General features: G+C 38.1%; 1 protein-coding gene across 5 annotated transcripts in view; it reads right to left on the bottom strand.

Moving 5' to 3' along the window:
* Smarca1 (SWI/SNF related, matrix associated, actin dependent regulator of chromatin, subfamily a, member 1) overlaps positions 1 to 24,054 on the bottom strand; it is a 92,044-nt gene that overhangs the window by 2,679 nt on the left and 65,311 nt on the right. For all 5 annotated transcript variants that reach the window (XM_026784798.1, XM_026784799.1, XM_005358411.3 and 2 more), the window contains 4 exons: positions 15,761 to 15,883; positions 13,237 to 13,369; positions 10,369 to 10,487; positions 10,045 to 10,257 (listed from right to left, as the gene is read on the bottom strand). In XM_026784798.1, coding sequence (XP_026640599.1) covers positions 10,045 to 10,257; positions 10,369 to 10,487; positions 13,237 to 13,369; positions 15,761 to 15,883 — 588 coding nt within the window. The remainder of the gene's footprint in view (positions 1 to 10,044; positions 10,258 to 10,368; positions 10,488 to 13,236; positions 13,370 to 15,760; positions 15,884 to 24,054) is intronic.

Raw genomic sequence — 24,054 nt, 5'->3', positions numbered from 1 at the left:
TTGTACATTTCCTCATAACTTTCTGTTACTCTATAAATATTTCAGAATAAACTGATAATATAAATCACATAAACAAGAAAGAATAGATAAATGTTCTATGGCTAAAATAAGTTTTGGAAACGTGGAGTTTGTAAAAGTCAAAACAGTTTCCTTTTCTCTTTTTCTTTCTGAGATTATAATACAAACACATCATTTCCCCTCCCTTTTCCTTTTTCTAAACCCTTCCATATGCTCCTCCTAGTCCTCTTTCAAATTCATGGCCTCTTGTTCATTGTTATTACGTGCATATATGTATATTCATAGATTCCTAATTCCTAATTATAACTTGATCTGTGTTGGTAAGGCTGACCTTTGGTACTTGACAGCCAATTGTACACCTTTCCCATTCTCAGCTTTTCTTGGTTGCCTGTGGTTCTTCATGTATGGTTGAGGCCTTGTATGGGCTTTTCCCTTGTCCACTTGGTCATGTCTGTTGTTTTCTTTGTTCAGCTCATGGTTGGATAATCGTGTTAGTGGAACTTTATGGTTGTAGCTTCTGGCATTCTTAGGAGACAGAGTCTCACAGCAAACTCTCTGATTCTCTGGCTCTTACAATCTTGCTGCTCCCTCTTTTCCAATGATCCATGAGACTTAGGTGTAAGAGTATTTTGTAGATGTATCCACTGGGACTAGGCTCCACAACTCTGCATTTTGGTTGGTTGTGGTTTGCTAAAACAAATTTCTTTATTAAAAAGCTTTCTGGAACCTTCCAACTCCCGATGCTCACCATGAACCACTAGGCAGGGATGTAAGACGCAGCTGTTCCCAAAGCTTTTTTGCCAACAGATGTCTCTCACTACATATCTTATGGGATTCAAGTTCTGGGAATCAGAGCTGTACTTGCTAATTCAGAGTAAACATTATCTGAAAAGATTTTTGCATTAACCTTGCCACTACTATATTTTACTGACAAGAAATCAATGCATTCAAACTATAAACAGATTTTATGAATGTATGGTAAGCATTAAACATATGATTCATTAATATAGAAACTCATCTATTATTAACTCTTTATGCTTTGCTGTATTTAAAGGTAAATGATGGATTAGTACCAAAGGATAAATAATGCTTACACAAATTATTCCTTTTCTGTGTAAGAAGTAATGCCTAACAAAACACTCGAATCAATATATATATATATATATTTATGGCAATTAAGAGCAAACTCGAGAAAAATAAAAATGATAAAGTATAAGAATAGGAAACTCAGCAAACTTTTAAAGAATATTTAAGGGCTGATTTTTATTTTATATCTATGAGTATTTTCCTGCATGCATGTTTGTTCACCACATGTGTGCCTGGTACCTACAGAAGTCAGAAAAGATAATCAAATTCCTTGGAACTGGATTTATAGACAGTTATGAACCACCATTTGGGTTCTGAGAATCCAACTGCCCTGGAAGAACAGCCAGTGCTCTTATCCACTGCTCCATTTCTTCATCCCTAGTACAAGAATTGGTTTTTGTTTGTTTTTTTAAGTTTCATATGTAGTTCAGTGGTGAAGCACTAGCCCAACCTGTCTTCCACAACATATATGCATGCACACACATATGCAAAAACAATTTGTTCTCTGAAAGCAAGACTCAAAGAAATGGGAAGTGCCATTTTCTACCATGTGTCCCTGCCTTGTGCTTATTCAGGTGTAGTATGTATCCTTAGCTGCAGTAAGCTGTAATGAGAACTCTCATTCACTGATGTTGAATGGCAATATTATTTTTTATAAACTATACCTTCTCCACAAAATTCATCTATTAAAGGCCTGACTGTCATATTTTGGGGATCTAAGATGTTCAATGTCATCTTCTGACTATATTTAGAGAGGGGTGATTTATGGCAATAATTAAAGTTAAGGAAGTCCAGAAAGGGAAGGGTACTAACCCTCCCATCACCTCACCATGTGCAAATGGTGGCCATCTATCCAACAGATTACCCTTGTTGGTACCTTAATCTTGGGTTCCAGTCTCCAGAACAAGAAAACAAAAAAGAAGTGTTGCCTACCCCAGCAAGTCTGTGGTATTTTGTTACAGCATTGAGCAGTGGACTACCTTTTGAGAAGATAAATTGGAAATAGCAAAGAAATGTTTTTAATATTTAAATATTTAACATCCTTTGCCTTAACAATTCTATTCTTAGACACTATAATAAACATAATAAACATAAAAATAATAAAGAGAAACATAAAATATATCAAGAAAAAATTTAGAACACTGAAAACAGGGAAATCCCGGAAACTAAATTTTTGGTACTTGGTAATGAAAGATATAGAAGTAGCTAAAGAAATGCTAACAAGTAGTTAATACCAGATATTTTCTTCTTTATACATTTCTATATTTCCAATTTTTCTAAAATAAGCTTTAGGTCTTGAGCAATTTATAAAGTTGGAAAAAATGGCAAGTGTTTTTTTTTTAAAAAAAAAGATTTTATCTTTCTAAGTAAGATCTAGAAAACTGACATACAACAGAGGCAATGTTGAAATTGTATATATTATCAGCTTTCCAAATATTTTCTGTTCTCTAATTCAAGCCACCAAAAAATAAAAGAAAGCCTGGCCAGAAAGATATTACACATTAACAAATTTTTGTTTTCCAATTAAAAACAATATTATGTAACACCAGAATGTTGAAGTTTCATGGACATTCATAACTACCCAAGGTTAAATAAACTGATGACAAATAACACTGTAATAACAATCTAATGTTCATGGCTTACCAAAGTCATGGTGATATGTTTAATATGCAGACTAAATACTCTTCATAGTTTTATTCAATAATATATACACATACAAATTAAACAGCATGTTATTTAATTTATCTATTATAGAAAGGGCTAAGTTGACCCTGATGAGATCTGATCCTTGGTTTCTAAGGAAACTACATAGATTCTTTATATAAAGCTGATTCTTGAATCATTAAGCTATACCCTCCAGCTATTATTATTCTCAATAAGTAATAGCTGCCTGTGACTGAAGATATCTTTAGATACATATTCATGGTTCATATGAATGATTCAGGGACAAATACTACTACTTTCAGACAGTCTTATATGTAGGAGATAGAATATCTCAAAATGATTCAAAATACACTACAATTATAAATTCTTACCTTTATTTCTTTGAGCCTGTCACTAACTCCCCCAAACACAGAAAAACAAACTCTACAGAAAAGCATCAAAAAAGAGGACAAGCTCTTTTGTTCTCTTCAGTTTCTGTTTCTTGCCCTCCCATGTAGCTTCCTATTTTTCTGAGGTTAAGGCAATGGTTCATGGTGTGTCAAACAATTTCTATAATCTAATTATAATTGACTTTCTCATCAATTCCCCACTCTTGATTTAGGGAGGAGTTTAGAAGAATGAAAACTAACACAGGGGATTCAGAAAAAGAGATGCCAAAGCAATTAAGGGGGACAGAAGACAATAAAAAAAATAACAAATTGGAAAACCGTTCCGCTGTATTGAAAGCTGTGGAAAATATTTTAAGTATTCTGTGTTCACACATGTGGGAAATTCAAAGGGGCAAACAAACTTATCCATGGCAGGACTTCTTAGCTGTCAGCATTCTAATGTGGATTAGAAGTCTTGATGGCAAAATTCAATGTCAGCATGCCCCAAATCTATTTCAGCACAAAACATTTTTCTGGTTCTGAAATAATATTTAGTAGAAGCCAACTTGGCAAATCATATGCAAGGTAACAGCAATGGTTAAGGCTAAGTTAAATACAGCTCAAAAAAAAATCCTTAAAGGTTTCCATGTAATTTAACTGACAAAAGAATCTCCATGACAATTTTTGAGAAGGTTAAGTGGGTGACACAATTAAATGTTCATTTTGTGCTCAGAAACTCCTTTATACAGATTGTCACTTCATAAAAATCTTAGACCCAAAATTAGAAAGGGGTTGACATTAAAAATTATTTAGGTTGATCATGAATCCCTAATAATAGATCCTTGCTAATGAGTCATGCAGCCCAGCCATCTATGTGGTTTCCTCCAATGTCAGAAGGCTCACTACCTTCTAAGCCCAGCTATTCCAACTCTGAATAACCTGAACACCTTTCTTTGTACAACACTGCCATTTGTTACCTTACGGAATGTAACAACTGGTTCCATATCCAAAGTATGTAGTCAAAGAAAATAAGCCCACCTCCTAACAATTCTGTGTTTCAAGGCAGCTCCTGTGACTCAAGCAGAATCATCTGCAGAATCACGAATACTTCATGTTCAGAGTAAATATCCTCTCTTTTCTCCCATCCTTCACATAAAACATTTCTTGGAAGACCATATAACACACAAATCTACTTTTTAATGCTGACTGTCCACTTGATTGAGACATATGCAGAATAGTAAAGCAGAGCCCTCGGTCAGCCTGTGAGGGTGCTTCCAGAGAGGATTGACCAGGAAAGCCTGGAATGAATGTGCACAAAGCTATTCCATAAGCTGGGGGTCCCAATGGAATGGCAGCAAGAGAGAGAGAAAGTCCACTGATTATATCTGCTTCCTGGCCATAATAAACAAAGACACTCTGCTCCACCACACACACATATAGCTTCCTACATTGATGGGCTGAAACCTCAGGAACCCTGCACATTAATATCTCTTTCCTCCCTTGTTTTTCTAATGCATTTGTCATCACAATGAAAAGTATAACAGAGAAAACTAGAGCCGTGATGTGGGAGTCCCCTCTGTGTGTTTCTTGTATTGGTTAATGAAAAGAGAAACTGCCTTGGCCTTATAGGGCAGCACATAGGTAGGCAGAGAAGACAGAAATGAATTCTGAGAGGAAGAAAGCAGAGTCAGAGAGACAGCATGGATCCACTGGAGACAGACGCTGGGAATTTTACCTGGTAAGCCACTGCCACATGGCAATACACAGATTAGTAGAAATGGGTTAAATTAAAATATAAGAATTAGCCAATAAGAAGCTAGAGCTGACGGGCCAAGCAGTAATTTAATTAATACAGTTTCTGTGTGGTTATTTTGGGGCTAAGCTAACCAGGCGGCCGGGACAAACAAGCGGTTCCCTGCAACAGTGCTGCAAAAATGTAGTCCTTCTGTGACGACCTGATGATGTGACTCAGATGCCTTTGGAAACAGCTTGTTGAGAGGCTTTGAAAAAGTTAAAAGTTGGATAGAAAAGAATGCTATAAGGAGAAATTAATGAATGATTCTTGTGGGAACCCCATGATCATAATGTCAATAATTATAAAAAGAATAAAGATTGTGCTCATGGAATTGCAGATGAGAATGAGAACTCTATTAAAACTTGGACTAGAGGTCATGTGTTTTTCCATGGCAAATACCTTAATACACTTTGTTCTTTCCCTAAAACTTTCAGTAAAGTTTAATTCGTAGATTAATTTATCTGTGGAGAAAATTTCAAAGCAGCATAAAATTCAAACATTATAACCTGGCTGTTGCTGCCTGTGTTTTGCAAAACTTACACTGAGAATTGTGACCAAAAAGGAGAAGAGTGCTATCCTGGTGGGTTTTTTCAATTCAACATAAACTGTAGTTATCTGGGAAAAGGAACCTCAATTAAGGAAATAACTTCATCAGATTGCCAGTAGGCAAGTATGTAATACATTAATGACTGCTGGGAAAAGTCCCAGCATGCTGTAAGCAATGCCCTGGGAAGGTGGTTCTGGGTTACATAATAAGGCAGGCTGAGCAACCCGTGAAGAGCAAGCCAGTACACAGTGTTGCTCCGTGGTCTGAGCTTCAGTTCCTGCCTCCAGGTTCATGCTTTGAGTTTCTGCCTTGACATCCCTCAATGGGCTGTGAATCAGGAAATGTAAGCCAAAGAAAGAAACCCTTTCCTCCCCAAGTTGCTTTTGGTCACGGGGTTTTGCCACAGCAATAGAAACTTAACTAGTATGTAGTATGGTTTCTTTGCCCCCCCCCCCAGTTATTTGAGATAACTACCGAAATACTGTGTTTATTAGGAAAAAAGATTACAAAACACATAAATAAATCCAAGTGTGATCATTAGTAGGTGTAGCTTTTCATCTATCTAGAGTCCTTGTTAGTGCTTGAAGAAAATTCGTTGTAATTAGAGAACACTCCCTCTGTTTTTTACTTCTAGAAATCTAAAAGGAAATTCCGAAGTTAGTTGTGTCTGGACTTTATTTCATATAACATCGGACTCCTGAACTTCCTTTCCTTTGAACACTAGCATGACACTACTATTTGTCTTAGAATTGAAAACCTAATATTTGGTGGCAAATATTTTGAATTTTGCAAATGATATAGTCTCTATCACACTATTAACCTCTTCCACTGTAGCATCCACTGAAAATCTGTAACTGAGTATGAACTTATGTTCAAATAAAACCCTGGTTACAAATACTAACCCTAGAATTGTATAGTTTTCACATGTCAAAATATTCTACCTTGAATTTCTTTATAAAAATATAAAAATAATTCTTAGTCTATATGCCATATGAAACTAGAATGGGATGCAGTTTGACTGTTAGGGTTGAAAGTCAAAAGTGAATGAATAAGGGATAGGAAAGGAAAATAAAGCAAACAAGTATACTGTACATGCGTGTCTCTGAATTTGTAGATGAAACTTGTTTTAGTCATTTCTCTCTGCCTGTATTTCTTCCCCATATGCTCTTCTTTTCTTCTGCCCTCCTACTTCTAGAAGTTTTCTTTCCATTTTCAGGTCACATGTAATGCCATACTCAAGAAAAAGCTTGCCAGAACATTTTAGCAGTTATCAGTGTTGACAGTGTATTATTAATCTTTCTTATATTTAATTAAGAATGTAATGTCCTAAAATATCACTGTTAGCTGTCAACATGCAATTAAGAAGTAACATGCAATATAAAATCATAAGCAACAAAACATCACTGTGGTTATAGAACAACCAGAAATTTTCTATTTCCCTCTTAGTCCTCTAAAACATCTAAAAAGAAACATCCTCTCCAACTAGATTGAATATTTAGAAAAAAAGCATTCTGTGTGGAACCAATAACCTAATTATCATTTACTAGCCACTGTGATAACCATATAAAGTGGGAAGCAAGTTCATAAAAAGCTATAGCAATATTTTCTAGGAAGTAGTTTTTTCTCCTACAGTTCTAATGAGAAATGCCATTTTATTACCTTTAAATAAGGCACATTTTCATTAATAATAAAGTTGTGATTTGAAAACAAACTAATAACATGAAATTTTTATCACCCAGTATTCAGCAGTATGTGATTCTCTGAGATGCTATCGCCAAAACTCATTTAAACTACTACAAAAGACAGGGTAATTGTAATGACTAACTACTAATACTCAGCTTCAACCGTAATGTTCTTGGCCACGGGAAAAGCAACACACAGCTTCCTGAGCTGGCTAAAGAGAAAAACAATGCTCTCTGGCAATTGAAAGGTAAGAATTTTTTTCACTAAACGTAAGAACCAAAGTCATCTTATAGAGAAAACAACAAGCATTTGATCAGTGACTGTTTATTTCTGAGAATTCAATTTTCCTTTTTCTTCTTTAAGTACTTCAAAGGAAACTAAGAAGAATCAGGCATTACTGATGGAAGGCTAGGTACTTTCCCCATGTGTATTGTCCACTGAGCTGACTAGTGTGTCACTACCTTCGGAACACTAAGAAATGAGCAGAGATGGCAAGACAATTAATGAGCCAATGGTTGATGCAGGGACAGGTCAGCATCATGTAAGAGATACTGCACGTAGATACAGTATATTATCATTTCCTCTCATAGTAGTTTTTGGTTTTTTTTTTTTTTTTTTTTTGAATGAGCACACACTAAGGCCCTATTCTAAGATCCCCAGCCCCAGGACGAGAGAGGTAAGGCAACTCAGATGCTCTGCACTTGAAAATCCGAGTTCAGCATATGCTTCCTACTTGTCTATGAACTTCAATAGAGGCTGATTACTTACTTAAAGACCACACAATTTCTCCAGGAAAAATTCACAATCCTTTTAGCACAGAGAGATGGAACTGAATCGTATTTTCTCTTTTATACAGCCAGCAGTTTTAAATGGAGAAGAGCCTCAAACTCTTCAACCTTTAACTGAGGGCCTCCAAAGTGAGGCATATGTGGAAGTGGAGATTCGCTCCTTTAAGCAATTTGTGGGTGTTACTTAAGTCAGATGTCATGAGTTCAGTACTTTGAGATTTGCTCATAAAATATAACCATTAAGGTGCTTACATTTTTTAAAGAAAGATTTCACACTATTTGTTGATGTGTCTGGGAAAGAAGAACCTTTCAGTAAGCCAAGTTCAATCATTGCAAAGATTTTCATTTAAGCACAGCTATAGTCACAAAAATGAATCAGATTGCATCCTCTATTTGGAAGACAGGGTTTTTCAATGAAGCCAATGTTTTCTATTACAGAAACCACAGCTGCTTCTCTCAGGAGGGTTGGTTCTCTCCCTAGATTATGAAAATTATTCACTAAAAAGGAAGCTATTTTAGAAGGAAATGAAGGAAAATGATTTGGAAATACTAATAATCCATGTCTCGAGCTCCATAATTATTGATATTAACATAATCTAAAATGATTACATAAATATGTACTTATTTTAAATATATAACATATACTCTAAGTCAAGAAATATATGTAAAATGTATCCAGTAGTTAGAAGGAAAAATCAAATTTTAGCATAATAGAAAAGTTTAGCTAAAAAACGTAAATTAATATATTGGAGCATAAAATAAATGACTATATTTTTTTAAAGGTTCTGGAAAAATTAGAAATTTTACTTTCTAAATGATAATAGAACACATGGGTGTCTTCAGTTTTAATAGACAAAATACAGATTCCAATTCATGATTACTTATATATTTAACATGTGCCTTTTGGCAAATATGCTCTGAAGATTTAAATATCTACAGAAAGAAAGAGCACAGACATAAATGTTTCGAAAAAAAAATAAGAAGATGGAGGAAAAATAAGAATCTTTACACGGGAGTTCAGAGACATCTAGTGGTTGTTAATATACTGTAGTTTTTTTCCTTGGAAATGGAGTTCGGCTATAGAGTTCTGCAATCATCTTAATGCAAACAGCTTACGTCTTTTCTTGCACTTTGGATCTCTTTCATCCTACTGCCTTAGTTTAATAACTGCGGGAACTAGACCCAACATCAAGCTCCCAACCTTTTAAAAAAATTAGTAAAATACCACTGAAATATCACAGAATTCAACAAATGTTTCATCACACAAAAGGGCACATATGCTCAAAAATGTGATTTCCTAGAAAATGCAGTTAAGCATTTTTCTTTTACAAACTATTAGTTCTGCTCTAAATTACATCTTTATATGCATGAAAACTTTTGCATCTAAATGCATGGCTTTGAAAGAAGTTGTCTACTAAATGTGGACATAGATACCCTGAGCAAGATGGCAAACCAACTCACTGCTGAAGTCTGACGACAATGAAAATGAAAGAGGATTTTAAAAGCAAGTCTAGATTGTTCTTTAACAACCTACTTCAATGATCTGAAGAACCCTGTCAAGAAACTGTTCTGTCCCTACATCTAATTGCAGAACAATCTTTGTGTACACTGTGAAGAAGTGTCACTCTACTTGATTTAATAAAAAGCTAAATAGGCAATAGCTAGGCAGGATTTCCCAGCAGAGAGGATGCTGGAAAGAAGGGTAGACATGCAAGAAGACACAGTGAAAGCAGAAAAGCAAGAAGGACAGTAAGTAGATGCAGTACATGAGCCTTAGGGCAGCACACAGGTTAATAGAAATGGGTTAAGTTATAAGAGCTAGCTAAAAAACAAGCCTAAGCTATTAAGCGAACATTCATTATCAATAATAAGTCTCCATATTGTGATTTGGGAGTTGGTGGCGGGACAACCTCAAAATTCGCCTGGTTAGTTTCAGAGGGAAAAATGTACCACAAAGTGGTAATTCCCTGAGAATCATAGCAAAAACCAGGTGACCAAACTGAGCATCACAAGCAGTGTTAACTAAGAAGTAAGTGAAGGAGAAGACAAGAAATGTGTACTTTTTCAAAATTAAGCAACAAAAGAAATACATACCATGGCAGTTCTAGACTTGATGAACCAGTCAAATCTAAACTGGGGAGCATTCCGTACACACTGTCTTAATTCTTCATACACATTTTCTCTGTCAAAGCCCATTTTGTGTAACATACAGATCAAGAATCTGTCCTCTTCCTCGGTATAGTTCTTTCCCTTACTGGTTCCATACTGAATACGCAACTGATGAAATGGAGCCTTGTATCTGGCAATCTGTAAGTTTCAACAAAATGGCACTTTGTAACTGGATTTCCATAACAAGGCAAAGCTAAACACTACAGCAAATAAAGTAAGCTATGAATACACTGAAATAGAATACAGTACTTTGGCATCCAGTGCTTTCTTAATACTGATCCTTCGCTGAATTCTTGCTTCTCCACGTTCAATTTGAGCCATAATTTTCTCAATGTCCTGTAATTCATTGCAGCGTTCCCAAAACACAGCTGAAAAAGAAAGTTATTACTTTAAATTACTATCATTGAAGCAAATGAATCCAAGGAGTTAGAGGATAAAGAATTAACAGGCAGGTATGGGGTGTATATAATATGATCAATTGTTAAATGCTCTTAAGTTATCATTTTATCCAAATGTGATACAAAAGAAACCAAGTGCATAAAATGAAACAGAAGCGGGAAGCATAAGCATATAAATGTAAATATAGCCTTCTAGTAAGCAAAATGACAATAAAGTAAATCCGTTACTAGATCATTCCCCTTTTTCCTATGAAGTGGTGATTTCTACAGAAATGTTGGCTATGTCTGTAATCATTCACTATTCTTATACTTACAGTCACTTAGAGTTTCTTTAAAGATGAGAGATTTTAACTGGACACATACAGAAGAATATTTAAATCACCAAGCCACCCAATCAAATTTTATAGATGAGCCAAATAATCTGTTGCATTAATAAGTGACATCTTATGACTTCAGGGAAGGCCTAACGACACTATCTACCTTCTCCAATTTTTCATTTTTGGAGCATAACAAGAAGGGTATGTTAGCACGTCATGGTTTGTCTAAGCATTTATGTTCATTTATGCATTTCTCTACTTATTCAACACCCACACATGGGCATGTACTCAAACAAACATGTGTGCATGCATGAGCACGCGTGCACACACACACACACACACACACACACGCACACAACGTCTTATGTTAAGATAAATTTATTCCCGAATATCCAACTGTGCTCAATTCTTCTCCTACCAGTCAAATAAGCCCACTCAAATCTCCCCACCCTCCGACATAGCCTCCAATCTGATGAATAACAATTCTGAAGAAAGTTCTCCAGAAAGGCTGATAGTGTATAGAGAGCCAGGGTAGAGGCACTTGCCTGGGCTTAAAGGCCCTGAGCTTGCTCCATAGAACTCCAGAAAAGAAAAAAGAAAATTCTTGAGACAACATGTCTTTGACACTCATTTCACGGTAGTTGGTTTAGTGACAAATTTAAAGGAACATCTGAAAAAGAGTATTTTTTTAATTGTCATTTTTGTTTTCATGGTGAAAGGAATAAGACCTAGGACCTTCTACAGTTGAACTAAAACCCCAGATCAGTGTATTTTTTCTTTCCTTTTCCTTCCTTTTTCTCTTTCTTTCTCTCTTTCCTCCCTTCTTTATCTCAGTGTAGTGAGCAAAATCTAGAGCCGTAGCCATGCTATCTTAGTCCTTATATTTTTGAAACATGCTCTCACTACACCCAGGCTGGCCTCAAACAAGCAAACTAGGCTACCCTCAACCTCACGATTCTCCCACCTCAGACTGAAGGCTGGGGCTGCAGGCATGGATCACCAATGCCTGGCTACCTGATGCCTTTTAGAAACACTGTTGTAACCTGCAGCTTGTCTCAGACCAATGCTGGGTCCCTTTGTATGCTTGCTCTTTACCATCTTTTCATTCGGCATTCATGAAAATATTTCTCTCCCATCTATTGTCCCCCAAATGCCCTTGAGCTAGGTTTTCAACCCTAAGACAAATAGTAGTGTCATGCTAGTGTTCAAAGGAATGGAAGTTCAGGAGTCCGATGTTATATGAAATAAAGTCCAGACACAACTAACTTCGGAATTTCCTTTTAGATTTCTAGAAGTAAAAAACAGAGTGAGTGTTCTCTAATTACAACGAATTTTCTTCAAGCACTAACAAGGACTCTAGATAGATGAAAAGCTACACCTACTAATGATCACACTTGGATTTATTTATGTGTTTTGTAATCTTTTTTCCTAATAAACACAGTATTTCGGTAGTTATCTCAAATAACTGGGGGGGGGGCAAAGAAACCATACTACATTTTAACACTGGGTTTTTTTTTATGGAAAATGCTCTTGATTCTAAATACTTGATATTCAGACTAAACTTGAAAGCTCAGCCTATGTGAAATTCAGCCACACATAGACAACAGATAGATTAAGGGATTTTTAATAAGCTTTCTTTTTTGAAGCCTGCGTTTAGATATGATCTGACACAGGAATTAATATTAACGCCACACGCTTCTGTGCAGCTATTCTGATTCTGATAGAGGCTAAAGACACAGCTGAGTAGGAGAGGAAAATGATTCAAGGACCGCTGAACAGATTTAACCAAGAAATCTTTTTAGATCTATTCTAAATTGCCTTAAGTTAATAGGGCCCGCCACTACCTGATTGAATTCCTTGAGGGCAGTTGAGTCTCTAAATGGGCCTGATAAGAACTCTCAACTTCAAGCATGACCTACAATGAGTATTTCAAACCGCTAACCAGAAGCTTCAGAACTAGACCTTAAAAAGACCAAACCAGAGAAGTGAGAGAATAAAAAGCTCACGCTGAATTGTTTGCTTTGGTTTATGCACAGCTTCACTCGGCTTCCTTAGTTGCCTCCCAGAGACAGCAGTGTACAAATGCAGACATATCGTACATCTCTGAACAAAGACACAACTAAATTAACAACAAAGAAAAGGGCTGGAGAGATGGCTCCATGGTTAAGAGCACTTGCTGCTCTTCTAGAGGGCCTAAGTTTGGTTCCCAGCACCCACATCAGCTCACAACCACCTTGAACTCCAGCTCCAGGACATCTGATGTATTTCTGTTCATCATAGGAACCTGCACATCCATAGCATACATCCACAGGGACACACACACATATATTTAAAAATAAATCTTATTTCAAAGAAATGCATACATTTAAAAGAAAGTATCATGTTCAAAATGACATACAAACCTGAATACTCCATCACCTCCTCAGGGGATTTGCCCTCTACCTCGCGAGCTATATTATCAATGTCATCTCTCCCATACTTCTCATTCGCTTTAATAAACTGGTTAAAATCCCGCTTAGTCCAGTTTGTGAAACCCTATGGATAAAAAGTTAGGCATCATCAATAGACGATAAATTAATAAATTCAGTTATTAACCTACTTATGTTATATCGCTATCTGTACAGTGATGCAAGCAAAGCAGTTTAACACACTTAGCATGAAACCCTTTATAAAGTTCTGTCTGTAATGTGAACTCAAAAGCTGAGTTTGGAATGTTACAAAATTACTGCTCTTCTGTTTTCAAGGAGATGTGCTTTTCAAGTATTTTAAGTTGATTTATAATCCTAAAACATTGCATAGTCTTAATTCCATATTTTCCAGATGCCTACAACATTAAAATACAATTCTAATATAAATTCTAATGTAAATTCTTAAGTTCTAATGTTTCGGTGTCTCAGTGACTTTTTCCCATGGGTCTGTTCCCACGTAAATTGGGGGGGGGGGTGCATGTATTACATTGAAAGAACACTGAAAGAAAATCCAGAAAGAAGCTGGTAAAAATCTTTTAAATTAAGCCAAACTACAGTGGATAAGTAGTATTCTAGTCAAAATTGTATTCAAAAGGACTAGCAAAGCAGGGCAGTGGTGGTTCACACCTTTAATCCCAGCACTCAGGAGGCAGAGGCAGGCGAATCTCTGTGAGTTTGAGGCCAGCCTGTTCTACAAGAGCTAGTTCCAGGACAGGAACCAAAAAAAAAAGGACTAGCAAGATGGAAGAGCAGTTGAAACTGCCACCACACAAGCGTGGTAACCTGAGCTCCATCCCTGTATCCCACTGTGGAAGCAGAGAACTGATTCTCAAAAGTTGTCCTATGTCCTCTGCATACATACCTCAACATACACATGCCTGTCTCCAAAATAATAAAGTGACTTTTAAAAGATTATATTTATAAATAAAATTTCTATCAGCAGAATATTGCTTAGATATCTGTTTTACACTAAAATATGTAAGAACCAGAGTTTCACGTCATTTCACAATTATTATTCCATCAATGGTAATGTAGCTCAGCTGGCAGAGACCTAGCCTAGCATGGGTAAAGCCCTAAGTTCAAGTCTCAGCAGCATATAAACCAAACATGGTGGCATATGCCTGTAATTCCAATGCTCAGGAGATGAAGGGAAGAGGATCAGAAGTTCAAGGTCATCCTTTCAACTACAGAGTGAAGTCAAGGCCATCATGGGAAACATAAAACACTGAAAAAATAAGCATCAAATTTGTAACATCAGAAAAAAAGATGGCTTAAATTCAACTCCTAGGGACAAAAAACTTGATTATGTCTCTAATTATAAAGTCAATTATCTCGATCGAGATTACATATTCACATTATACTGTATATTCAGAATATATTCTAAGCAATGTAGTATTCAAAGGGCACAACTTTATTTTTGTGCTCAGGAAATAAGTTCAGAAATTAAAAGAAAAGAAAACATGAATATTTAAATGCTTTATTCTGTGGTACTTCTCAAAACTCTGCCAACTGCAATTATCCTTTCAGGCTAAACTTGGTGACTTCCAGGCATTTGTTCAAAAACTTTGAAAGTATTTTGTCAAAATTCATTCAGCAAAATTATATGTTATTAAAAGGAAAAGGACTGCATCCATATATAAATATAAAACTCTTATTTTACTTTTATTAACACATATTCCCGGGACACAGTGTGATGTTGTAAAGCACATTCCACAACTGGCATGTACGTTACCTCAAGCAGCAACCCTTCTTTTGTGTGGGAAATATTCCAAACTATCAGTTACCAATTACACTCGAGAACTGTCTCCTACCGTACCGTGTGCATTGTTCCAAAAAGTGTTGAAGTAATAGATTTAGTTGGCTAAGGCAGTGGTACAACTTTACATTTTGTTTATTTTGCCAAAACTCATTTCAGAAGTGTGATATGAAATTTATTAAACCAACAACGACTTGAAAGCTCTAAGGTGGGAGCCTTCCCTATTTAATGTAGAGCCATTAATTACACAATGATCACATTAAAATGCTTCAGGCATTTCTCATTATTGTATTCAAGTTCTCTCCTGAGAACTCTTGACTTCTTTCAAAAGGGATTTTTCATAAACAAAAAAAAAAATGGTGTACAGTTCAGAGATTAAGACAATCAAAGAAATTAATTTTCAGGTATATATTAGAAATTATTATTTATCAAAATTTAAATATGGACTCACTGACCTTATTGTAATGGGGAAAATATGTCTTAATTTTAATAATTTTATTTCCCATATATATGTTACCCCAGTATTTCCAGAAGGCATGTTCTACTAAGGAAATTTTCTAAAACCTGAAGAGATGTGGTCAAAATATTTGTTTATGGGTATGTCAGATCAAGACACCTGGACCTACACAGTAAAAAGCAGGTATTATTTATGCTTTTTCTATTTGCTGATTAGAAGAAGTTCAGCCACTTAAAATAATTTACTTGTGTAAGAAGTTTGTCCTTCTCTTCAGTCTCTTGTGGTGTAAGAGGTTCAGCTCCATCAATCTTTTTTTGCTCTTCTCTTTGAGCGACAGCTGGATTAGGGCTCTCAGGATTCCTTGGAACCTAAGATCAAAAGAGAAATGATGAACAAACTGATAAGAAAATAATAATGAAGACCAGTGTACATACATATATCAATCTGGGGAGTCCTTTCAACCGTCAACAGTGGAAACTCAGAAGCAGATGGCACACAGGCCTCTCTGCATTTCTACCAGCATGGTATTACCCTAATGAAAACCATTCTCCTACTGTATGGTATAATATTTTAGGACTACAGTCCATTGGTAAATAGATGCCACATTGTATTCTAAGTCTCATTATGCCATAGAACGAAATAAGTCCTTATAATATGGCATTATGTAGAATAAGCACACAATTTGACATTTAAAGTCTAAAGCCCCCTGTTAGTATACAGCAGGATAGGCAAAAATGCACCTAAAGACAATAGCCAATGTTCTGGTCATCTTAAGGTGTGAAAACAATAGAGTGCCTTTATTCACTGCTATAGGCTGTAACCGCAGAGTATTTGATATAAAATGAGTAATCTAGAAGACTGGCAAGATAAAGAAAGATAGAAAGAAATAGAGAAGTTAAGTGTATGTAGAGGGAGTGTATAGTATAGTACACAAACAGCTATGATGGAATCATCATTCGTGGGAGAAAACTTGTACACTGGCAGTGGCCAGCAGAAATAACAACGGTACAGGACTGTAAAAGCACTGACAGCTGAGAAGAAAGCATGAACTGGCACCACTGAGGACAGAAGACCCTCAGATCTTCCACAGATCTATGAGGAAGCCAGCAGTCTTGTACATCTCGAAATGGTAGCTCGGGAGGTTTCAGGGTATCATGGTGTGCACACAGTCCACTGTGGTTCAGCAGCATTGGACGGCATTCTTTGTAGGGAAAGACAAATCTGGGTTCCAGCCTTCAAGTCTTCTAGCACCACTACAAAAATCTGAAGCCATGCCACAGCTCAGTGATTTAAGAGAGCAGGTACAGAACACATGGAGTATGTTTTATAGCGTTCCGCTAAACGTGAAAAAAAGAGGCTTGGCCGTAAGTCTTCCACTGTTTGGAATGCACACATAATATAAATGACTCATTCCCTAGAAATGTCAAATAGAAATACCACAATAAAATTATAACATTTATTAGAGGATATTTTTCTCATTGTTATACCTATTTCCAGACATGGTGGTACACATCTTTATTTCTAGCACTCGGGAGGCAGAGGCAGGTGGACCTTTGTGAGTTCAAAGCCAGCCTGGTCTACAAAGAGAGTTCCAGAAAGTGAGGGCTGTTACACACAGGAACCCTTTCTCTTCTCGGAAAAAAAAAATGCACTGTTATAACTTAAAAGTGAGCATGTTAAAAGTATTGTATCCAATTGTTCTTCAGATAAAAACTTCCCAAATATATATTTAAAAAGAAATGTTGTATATTAAAAAAGCAGATTCATTTGTAACCATCAGTATCAGATAACCAAATCAGAATATATTGAGTCCATTGTACTCTTAGTACTAAAGTAAGTATGGACTGGTTACTGGACACAGTCCTTGCCCATAGAAATTCCCAAACCAGTTCTCTGATTTTGACCCTTATTTAAGCATCCTAGTTTCACCAGGTATGATGGCACACAACTGTGATCTTAGCACTTGGAGGCCAAAGTAGGAGGGTTTCAATTTTGAGGCCAGCTTGGGTCGCCCTTGTAAGTCCAAGGAGAGCTGTGTTACACGACAAGAGCATCTCATAAAACAAGAAAGGAAAGACTGTGTTAGTACACATCCTCTTATCTTAGCAGCTGGGAGGCTGAGGCAGGAGAATGGCTCACGAATAAGACAGACAGACAGGCAGACAGACAGAGGAGAGACAGAAGCAGGGAAGGGGAGAGTAAAAGGGAGAGACAGTTGCAGGAAGGGAAAAGAAGAGAAAAGCAGAGTAGGCGGCGGCATAAAAAAGGGGAAAGGAGATGAAATGAAAGACTGGGTAGTGATTAAAACCTATAAATAAATAAAGTTCTGAGGCGATGGGAGGCAATGACTTTTCTAAACTGGAGCGGTATAAGCAAAGGCATGAGGGCAGAAATGCATTGGGATACACAGGAGTTATATTAGGTATGGGGTATGCCGAGCAGGAGGACACTTACCTAGAATGCATAAAAGCTTGGGTTCTATCGCAAGCACTGGGGGAAAAAAACTGTTAGGACTAATATTGAGAAAAGGACCAAAAACCAAAACCAGGTAGCCAGATTCAGAGGGTCCCAAACTTCATAGAAGACTTCAGATCAAGGGAATAAAGTACCAAAATGCAGCATTTTCAATGTAATCCTTCCAGGAGATGGAGTAAAGTAAAGCAGCTACCAGAGGCAGGAGAGTTTCTGAGCCACCATAACTTGGAAATGAAGTGTAGTGACAAAAGAAATAGAAAAGCACAAACTAAGACTGAAATGGAGGGGCTGGTGGGATGGTAGTTTCATTCAAAATGGCTCAGGAGATAAAGGCACTTGCCAAAGGGCCTGCCTTCCAACTGGGTTCAATCCCTGTAACTCAGATGGAGAAGAAAAGAACTGATTACAGCAAGTTGTTCTGCGCTCCATAGGCACACTGTAGTGTTCTCTCTCTCTCTCTCTCTCTCTCTCTCTCTCTCTCTCTCTCTCTCTCTCTCTCTCTCTCTCCCCTTCTCCCTCTTCTTCAAGATAAAGAAATGAATTAAAAAGGAGCTAGATTCCACGAGACAGTGAAAAACTTCTATTGCTTAGGAGTACAGCGAGATTTCCTAGAAATATGGATTGCAAAATTAAACGTGGCAGCACAAGAACATGAGAGCAGTCGCCTGAAATCAGCTGCCCATAGTTTAACAGGCAGCCCAAAATGACATATTACCAAAGCTCACAAAGTGTATGGAACTTGGTCCATTTGTCAAATGTTTACGTTTGTCCCTAAAGAAATCTTTTTTGGAGACAGCTGTTGGAATGTCCTAAAGCTTTCTTCAGCTTCAAATATGACAAAGCTCTTTCGCTCATGCTCCTACATCGACCACAACTTCCAGGTAACCTGGACCTTTTATTCTGCAGTTAAAATTTCAACTGTCACCCTCTTCCAATGAGAAGACTTTGGTGAACAAGTAAGTATATTAAATATCAGCTCTTTTCATTTGAAAGAGTAATAACATCTCTGAAGATATCTCACAGCAAGGTCAAAGCTTCCAGAAGGAAGAATTGACTCTGCCGGCCACAAAGTGGTTACAGAAAAGCAAATAAATGCTTTTCCCAGCCCCAAGTGAAACAAAACCTTTTCACTAAAAATCCTACCACCTACACTTCTGCTGTCGTCTTGGTGTACTGAATATGGAAGGAGAGACAACTAGAAAATGAAAAGGCTAATAATAATAATAAGCAGGCTCTCACAAACATGCATCACCAACTGTTTCCGAACTAGTGAGCTGATACCAGGCATGATAGTGCATACCTTTAATCCCAGGACTCAAGAGCAAAGGCAGACAGAGCTCTGTGAGTTTGAGGCTAGGGTGATTTACACAGAGAATTCCAGACCAGCTAGCATAGCACAGTGCAACCCTGTCTCAAAACAAAAACACAAACTAGTGAATCCCTTACTAGCCCTCTCCTCAATTACTGTAGACTAAGACTTTGGAGACTCAAAATAGATAAATCATATCCATTAGCTACAGTGTGCTCAGCTATAGACAATACCCATTTCCTCTTAGCCCGTAATCTAACCTGCAGTGGCCAAGGGGAACTATGAATGAAGTACAACACGAAACTATAAACTTATTTAAAACACAGATTCTTTGTTATGTTTTAGAACTCAATTGTATGGGTCTTGAGAGTGAACTTTGTAGATGGCAGTCATGCGGCAATGTCAAAATATTGGACACCCTTGAATGATTATTAATTTAAATAGAGAAAAAAGGGGAAGCAGTTACATTTTTTGAGAACCTATGTGTAGAAAACCTGAGGTAACCCAGACCCAGAAAGGTAAACATGTTATACTCACTCATAAGTGGATATTAGACATAAAGCAAAGGATAACCAGCCTACAGTCCACAGCCCCAGAGAGACTAGGTAACAGGGAGAACACTAACAGAGACATACATGCATCCCCCTGGAAAGGGGAATTAGACAAGATCTCCTAAGGAAACTGAGAGTAGGGAGGGGGAGGAGGGCAGAAGAGGAGACGGAGGAGGGCAGAAGGGGAGGGGGAGTGGAGAAGGGGAGGGAGGAAGAGAACATGAGAGACTGGGGTGGTCGCGATGGGGAAAGACAGAGAGGGAGAGCAAGAAAGGAGGTATCTTGATTGAGGGAGCCATTATGAGCCTAGCAAGAAACCTGGAACTAGGGAAACTCTCAGGAATCCACAACAATGACCCCAGCTAAGACCCTAAGCAATAGTGGAGAGGGTACCTGAACCGGCCTTCCCTATAATCAGATTGGCGACTACCTTAATTGTCATCATAGAGCCTTCATCCAGCAACTGATAGAAGCAGATGCAGAGATTTCACAGTGGAGCACTGGGCTGAACTCCCAAAGTCCAGTCAAAGATAGGAGGAGCGATAATATGAGCAAAGGGATCATGACCATAATGATGACACCCACAGAAACAGCTGACCTGAGTTAGCGAGAGCTCATTGATTCTGGACTGATAGTTGAGGAATCTGTATAAGACCAAACTAGGCCCTCTGAATATGGGTGACAATTGTGTGACTTGGGCAGTATGTGGGGCCACTGGCAGTGGGACTAGAATTTATCCCTAGTGCTTGAACTGGCATTTTGGGGCCCATTCTTTTTGAAGGGATACATTGCTCAAACTAGATATAGGGGGTGAGGCTTAGTTCTGCCTCAAAGTGATGTGTCAGACTTTGTTGATTTCCCATGGGAAGCCTTACCCTCTCTGAGGAGTGAAAAGAGGATGGGGTAGGGAGAAGGTGGAGAGAGTGGGAGGAAGGGAGAAAGTGGGTACTGGGATAGATACGTAAAATGAGAAAAGTCTTTCTAAAAAAAATAAATTTAATAAAAATATATACAACAAGTATTCTCAGTTTAAATACAAAAAAAGAAAGAAAGAAAGAAAGCGAGGGCAGGCTCCCACTCTCTCATGTAGTGGTGGAAGATTGGATTGCTGCTTTCATTCAACCCAGGGCAGAACAGAAAACCATGGCAGCTCTCTACTTTGTTGTTATTCGTGAGTGTTTCCTAATAAATCTTTGCTATCCTTTTATTTGGGCTCTTGGGGATTCACATACTTCCACCTACACAATATCCTAGGTATTTCTTGAGAAGATGCGCCATATAAAGCTATGGTTTTTGTTTGTTTGGTTGGGTTTTCGACACAGGGTTTCTCTGTAGCTTTGGTGCCTGTACTGGAACTCACTCTGTAAACCAGGCTGACCTCAAACTCACAGAGATCTGCCTGCCTCTGCCACCCAAGTGCTGGGGTTAAAGGCATGCGCCACCACTGCCAGCCAAAAATCTTGGGGTTTTTGGGGGGTGGAGGGAGGGGCGAGACAGGGTTTCTGACTGACTGTCCTGGAACTCACTGTGTAGACCAGGCTGGCCTCAAGCTCATGGAGATCTACTTGCCTCTGCCTCTGTAGTGTAGGGATTAAAGGCGTGTGCCACCACCGTCAAGCCTTTTTTTTTAATGTATTTATTGTGTATTCAGTGTTCTATCTGCATTTTGCCTTGCACACCAGAAGAGGGCATCAGATCTCATCATAGATGGTTATGAGCGCCACCATGTGGTTTCTGGGAGTTAAACTCAGGACTTCTGGAAGAGCAACCAGTGTTCTTAACCTCTGAGCCATTTCTCCAGCCCTATCCTTTAGGTCTGCAGATGATTAACGTGCCATGCTGATCTGTCTGTACTCTGAACTCAAACATGAGACCCTTCCAATTAGAGAGATAATCTACCTTAGCTCAAGCCCATAGTTCTTAGGAAATAAGGGAAGAAACAAAGTTCAGAAAGAGCCAACATCCAGAATGTGGTATTTGCCTGCTAAATCCTCTGCTAGGAATTCCTAATAAGACTCACAGCAAATCTTTAGAAAGTGTGGTGGCACTTTGTACTGAAAAGAGCCCAAAGGTAGGAATAGAACAGCAGGAAAAGGGCTCTCCTGCCATCACCAACACCATGCCTGCCACAGTTATGGTTCGTATTGTCAGCACCATTTTTTATTTTCATATTTCAACAGTTTTCTGAGAGATTTTCCTAATAAATGTACTGTTCCTCCTTTAACATCCAAAATAATAATTTGAAAATATAAATCAAGAACTGGAGAGATGGCTGGGTGGTTAGGAGCACTGACTGCTCTCCCAGAGGACCCGGGTTCAATTTCCAGCACCCACAAGGCAGCTCATAAGTGGTTGTAAATCCAGTTCCAGGCAGTATGACACCTTCACACCATAAAATAAAGTTAAATATATCAGAAAATATAAATCAAGGGTCAGTGAGATTGTTAGTGTGTAAAAATGTTTGCCCCAGAAGACTGACAATGTGAGTTCAGTTCTTGGATGTCACGTGATAAAAGAAGAGAACCAACTCCAAAAAGGCATGTCTGACTTCTTCCTGTGGGCATAGCATGCACAGGAACACACACAACGTAAAATTTAAATAATTCTGCAAAATGTAAATCTGTTCATCCTTTACCACTTATAAGGCCTACAACTCTGAGAAAAGTTCTTCATTTGTAAAATAAAGACATAGTTCCTCCAGTGAGGATGCCCATCTAATATTTATACAGAACTTGGAACATCATGAAACACAAGGAATGCTTAGATCAGTATCATTTTGTCACCCTCCCACATCCCTGTTTTAAAAGCATCTTAGGGGGTCATTACTCCAAAGCTAAATTTCAGCCTCTTTGTGAGCAATACATATCTCATGCTCGACCTCTGGAAAAGTGCCTCCTCTTTCCTGCAGAAAACATGGCGTCTCAATCAATATATACAGGCTCAATCCTACATCTAGTAGATCTCGGTTTAAGTGGCAGCTCCTCAGAGAGCACTGCCTTCATCTTCCAGACTGTTTTGTACACCAATTATACTTCCTGGCAGCACCCTTTGTGAGCATTGTGGTGTCTGTTTACTGTATGTCTCTCGCATTATAATCTAAATTCTCAGAGTCTGGTCATTTTCTTTACTCTCGTTATCATTAGTTGTTGTTGTTGTTGCTCTTGTTGGAATCATTCTTATTGCTACTACTATAATTACAATGATTTTCCCACTTGAGTACATAGACGAGCTTAGGGTAGAGGCTGTGGATTAATTATATTTCCAATGGACACTGGTGGTACTGATAGTATCATGTTAAGAGATGAATTGTGTCTATCAGAATGAGATGGAATTTAGTCCTTTCAGTTCCCCTCAAGATGTCCACCAACAACAACTATTTCCTTAGTTACATAGAAATGATCTTCAGGAGGATTAGGAGTAAGTCTCTTAGACTGATGCATTCCAAAGATTTTATTACCCATCACAACAGGCACTGTGTGACACCATGTGAGCCTCTAAAGACCATTCTGAGTCGAAGGAGTCAGGCCCTTCTCCATCAGTTTGCCAGTGTGCTGCACGGACAGATGTCAATTTCATTCAGCAGGGGCACCACAGCAAAGGGACAGTTAACGAGAACAGGCCTGTTCCAGGAGTATGTCTGTGTCCCGTCATGGAAGGAGTCCAGCAGCCAAGTTTATTTATCGCTTTCTCCCGAGTGACTATCACCGCATCTAACACAAAGCAGTGCTCGGTGAACAGGTATTGAACAGTCAGTCCTCCTTTCACTCTTCTTTCTCTAACACTTTCTGGGAGGTGAGGGAAATTAAACAGTAAAGTGCACGAATGCAAACTCCATAGCATCTTTCCTCTTCCTAACTCATTCCCTCGCCCTCCTCTTATACCTCCCCCTCTTCCTCTCTTACCTTGCAGCTGCTTTCCTCCTCTACGTTCTTCCAGCTGGCCACTACCCAAACAATCATTCTGAGACCTGACTCTAAACTGCCTGTAATGAACGGCACTGTTTACATTCTAACTGAGTCTGTGGCCCGAATGTGGTGGGCACTGGAATTCTCACAGGGAACTCACACTATCTCCAAAGAAGGAAAATAAACAGTTCCACCACCTGAGATGATCTTTTATTGCTGCTACTTGACTACCACTTGGCCCACCTCCCAAATGACATGTCACACCACTAATAAACACAGTCCTTATTTAGGACTGCAGA

Source organism: Microtus ochrogaster, chromosome X, assembly GCF_000317375.1.
Source record: "Microtus ochrogaster isolate Prairie Vole_2 chromosome X, MicOch1.0, whole genome shotgun sequence".
NCBI classification, from domain to species: Eukaryota; Metazoa; Chordata; class Mammalia; order Rodentia; family Cricetidae; genus Microtus; species Microtus ochrogaster.
Note: the sequence above shows the minus strand (reverse complement) of the source record. Positions and strands in the feature narration are given on the sequence as shown.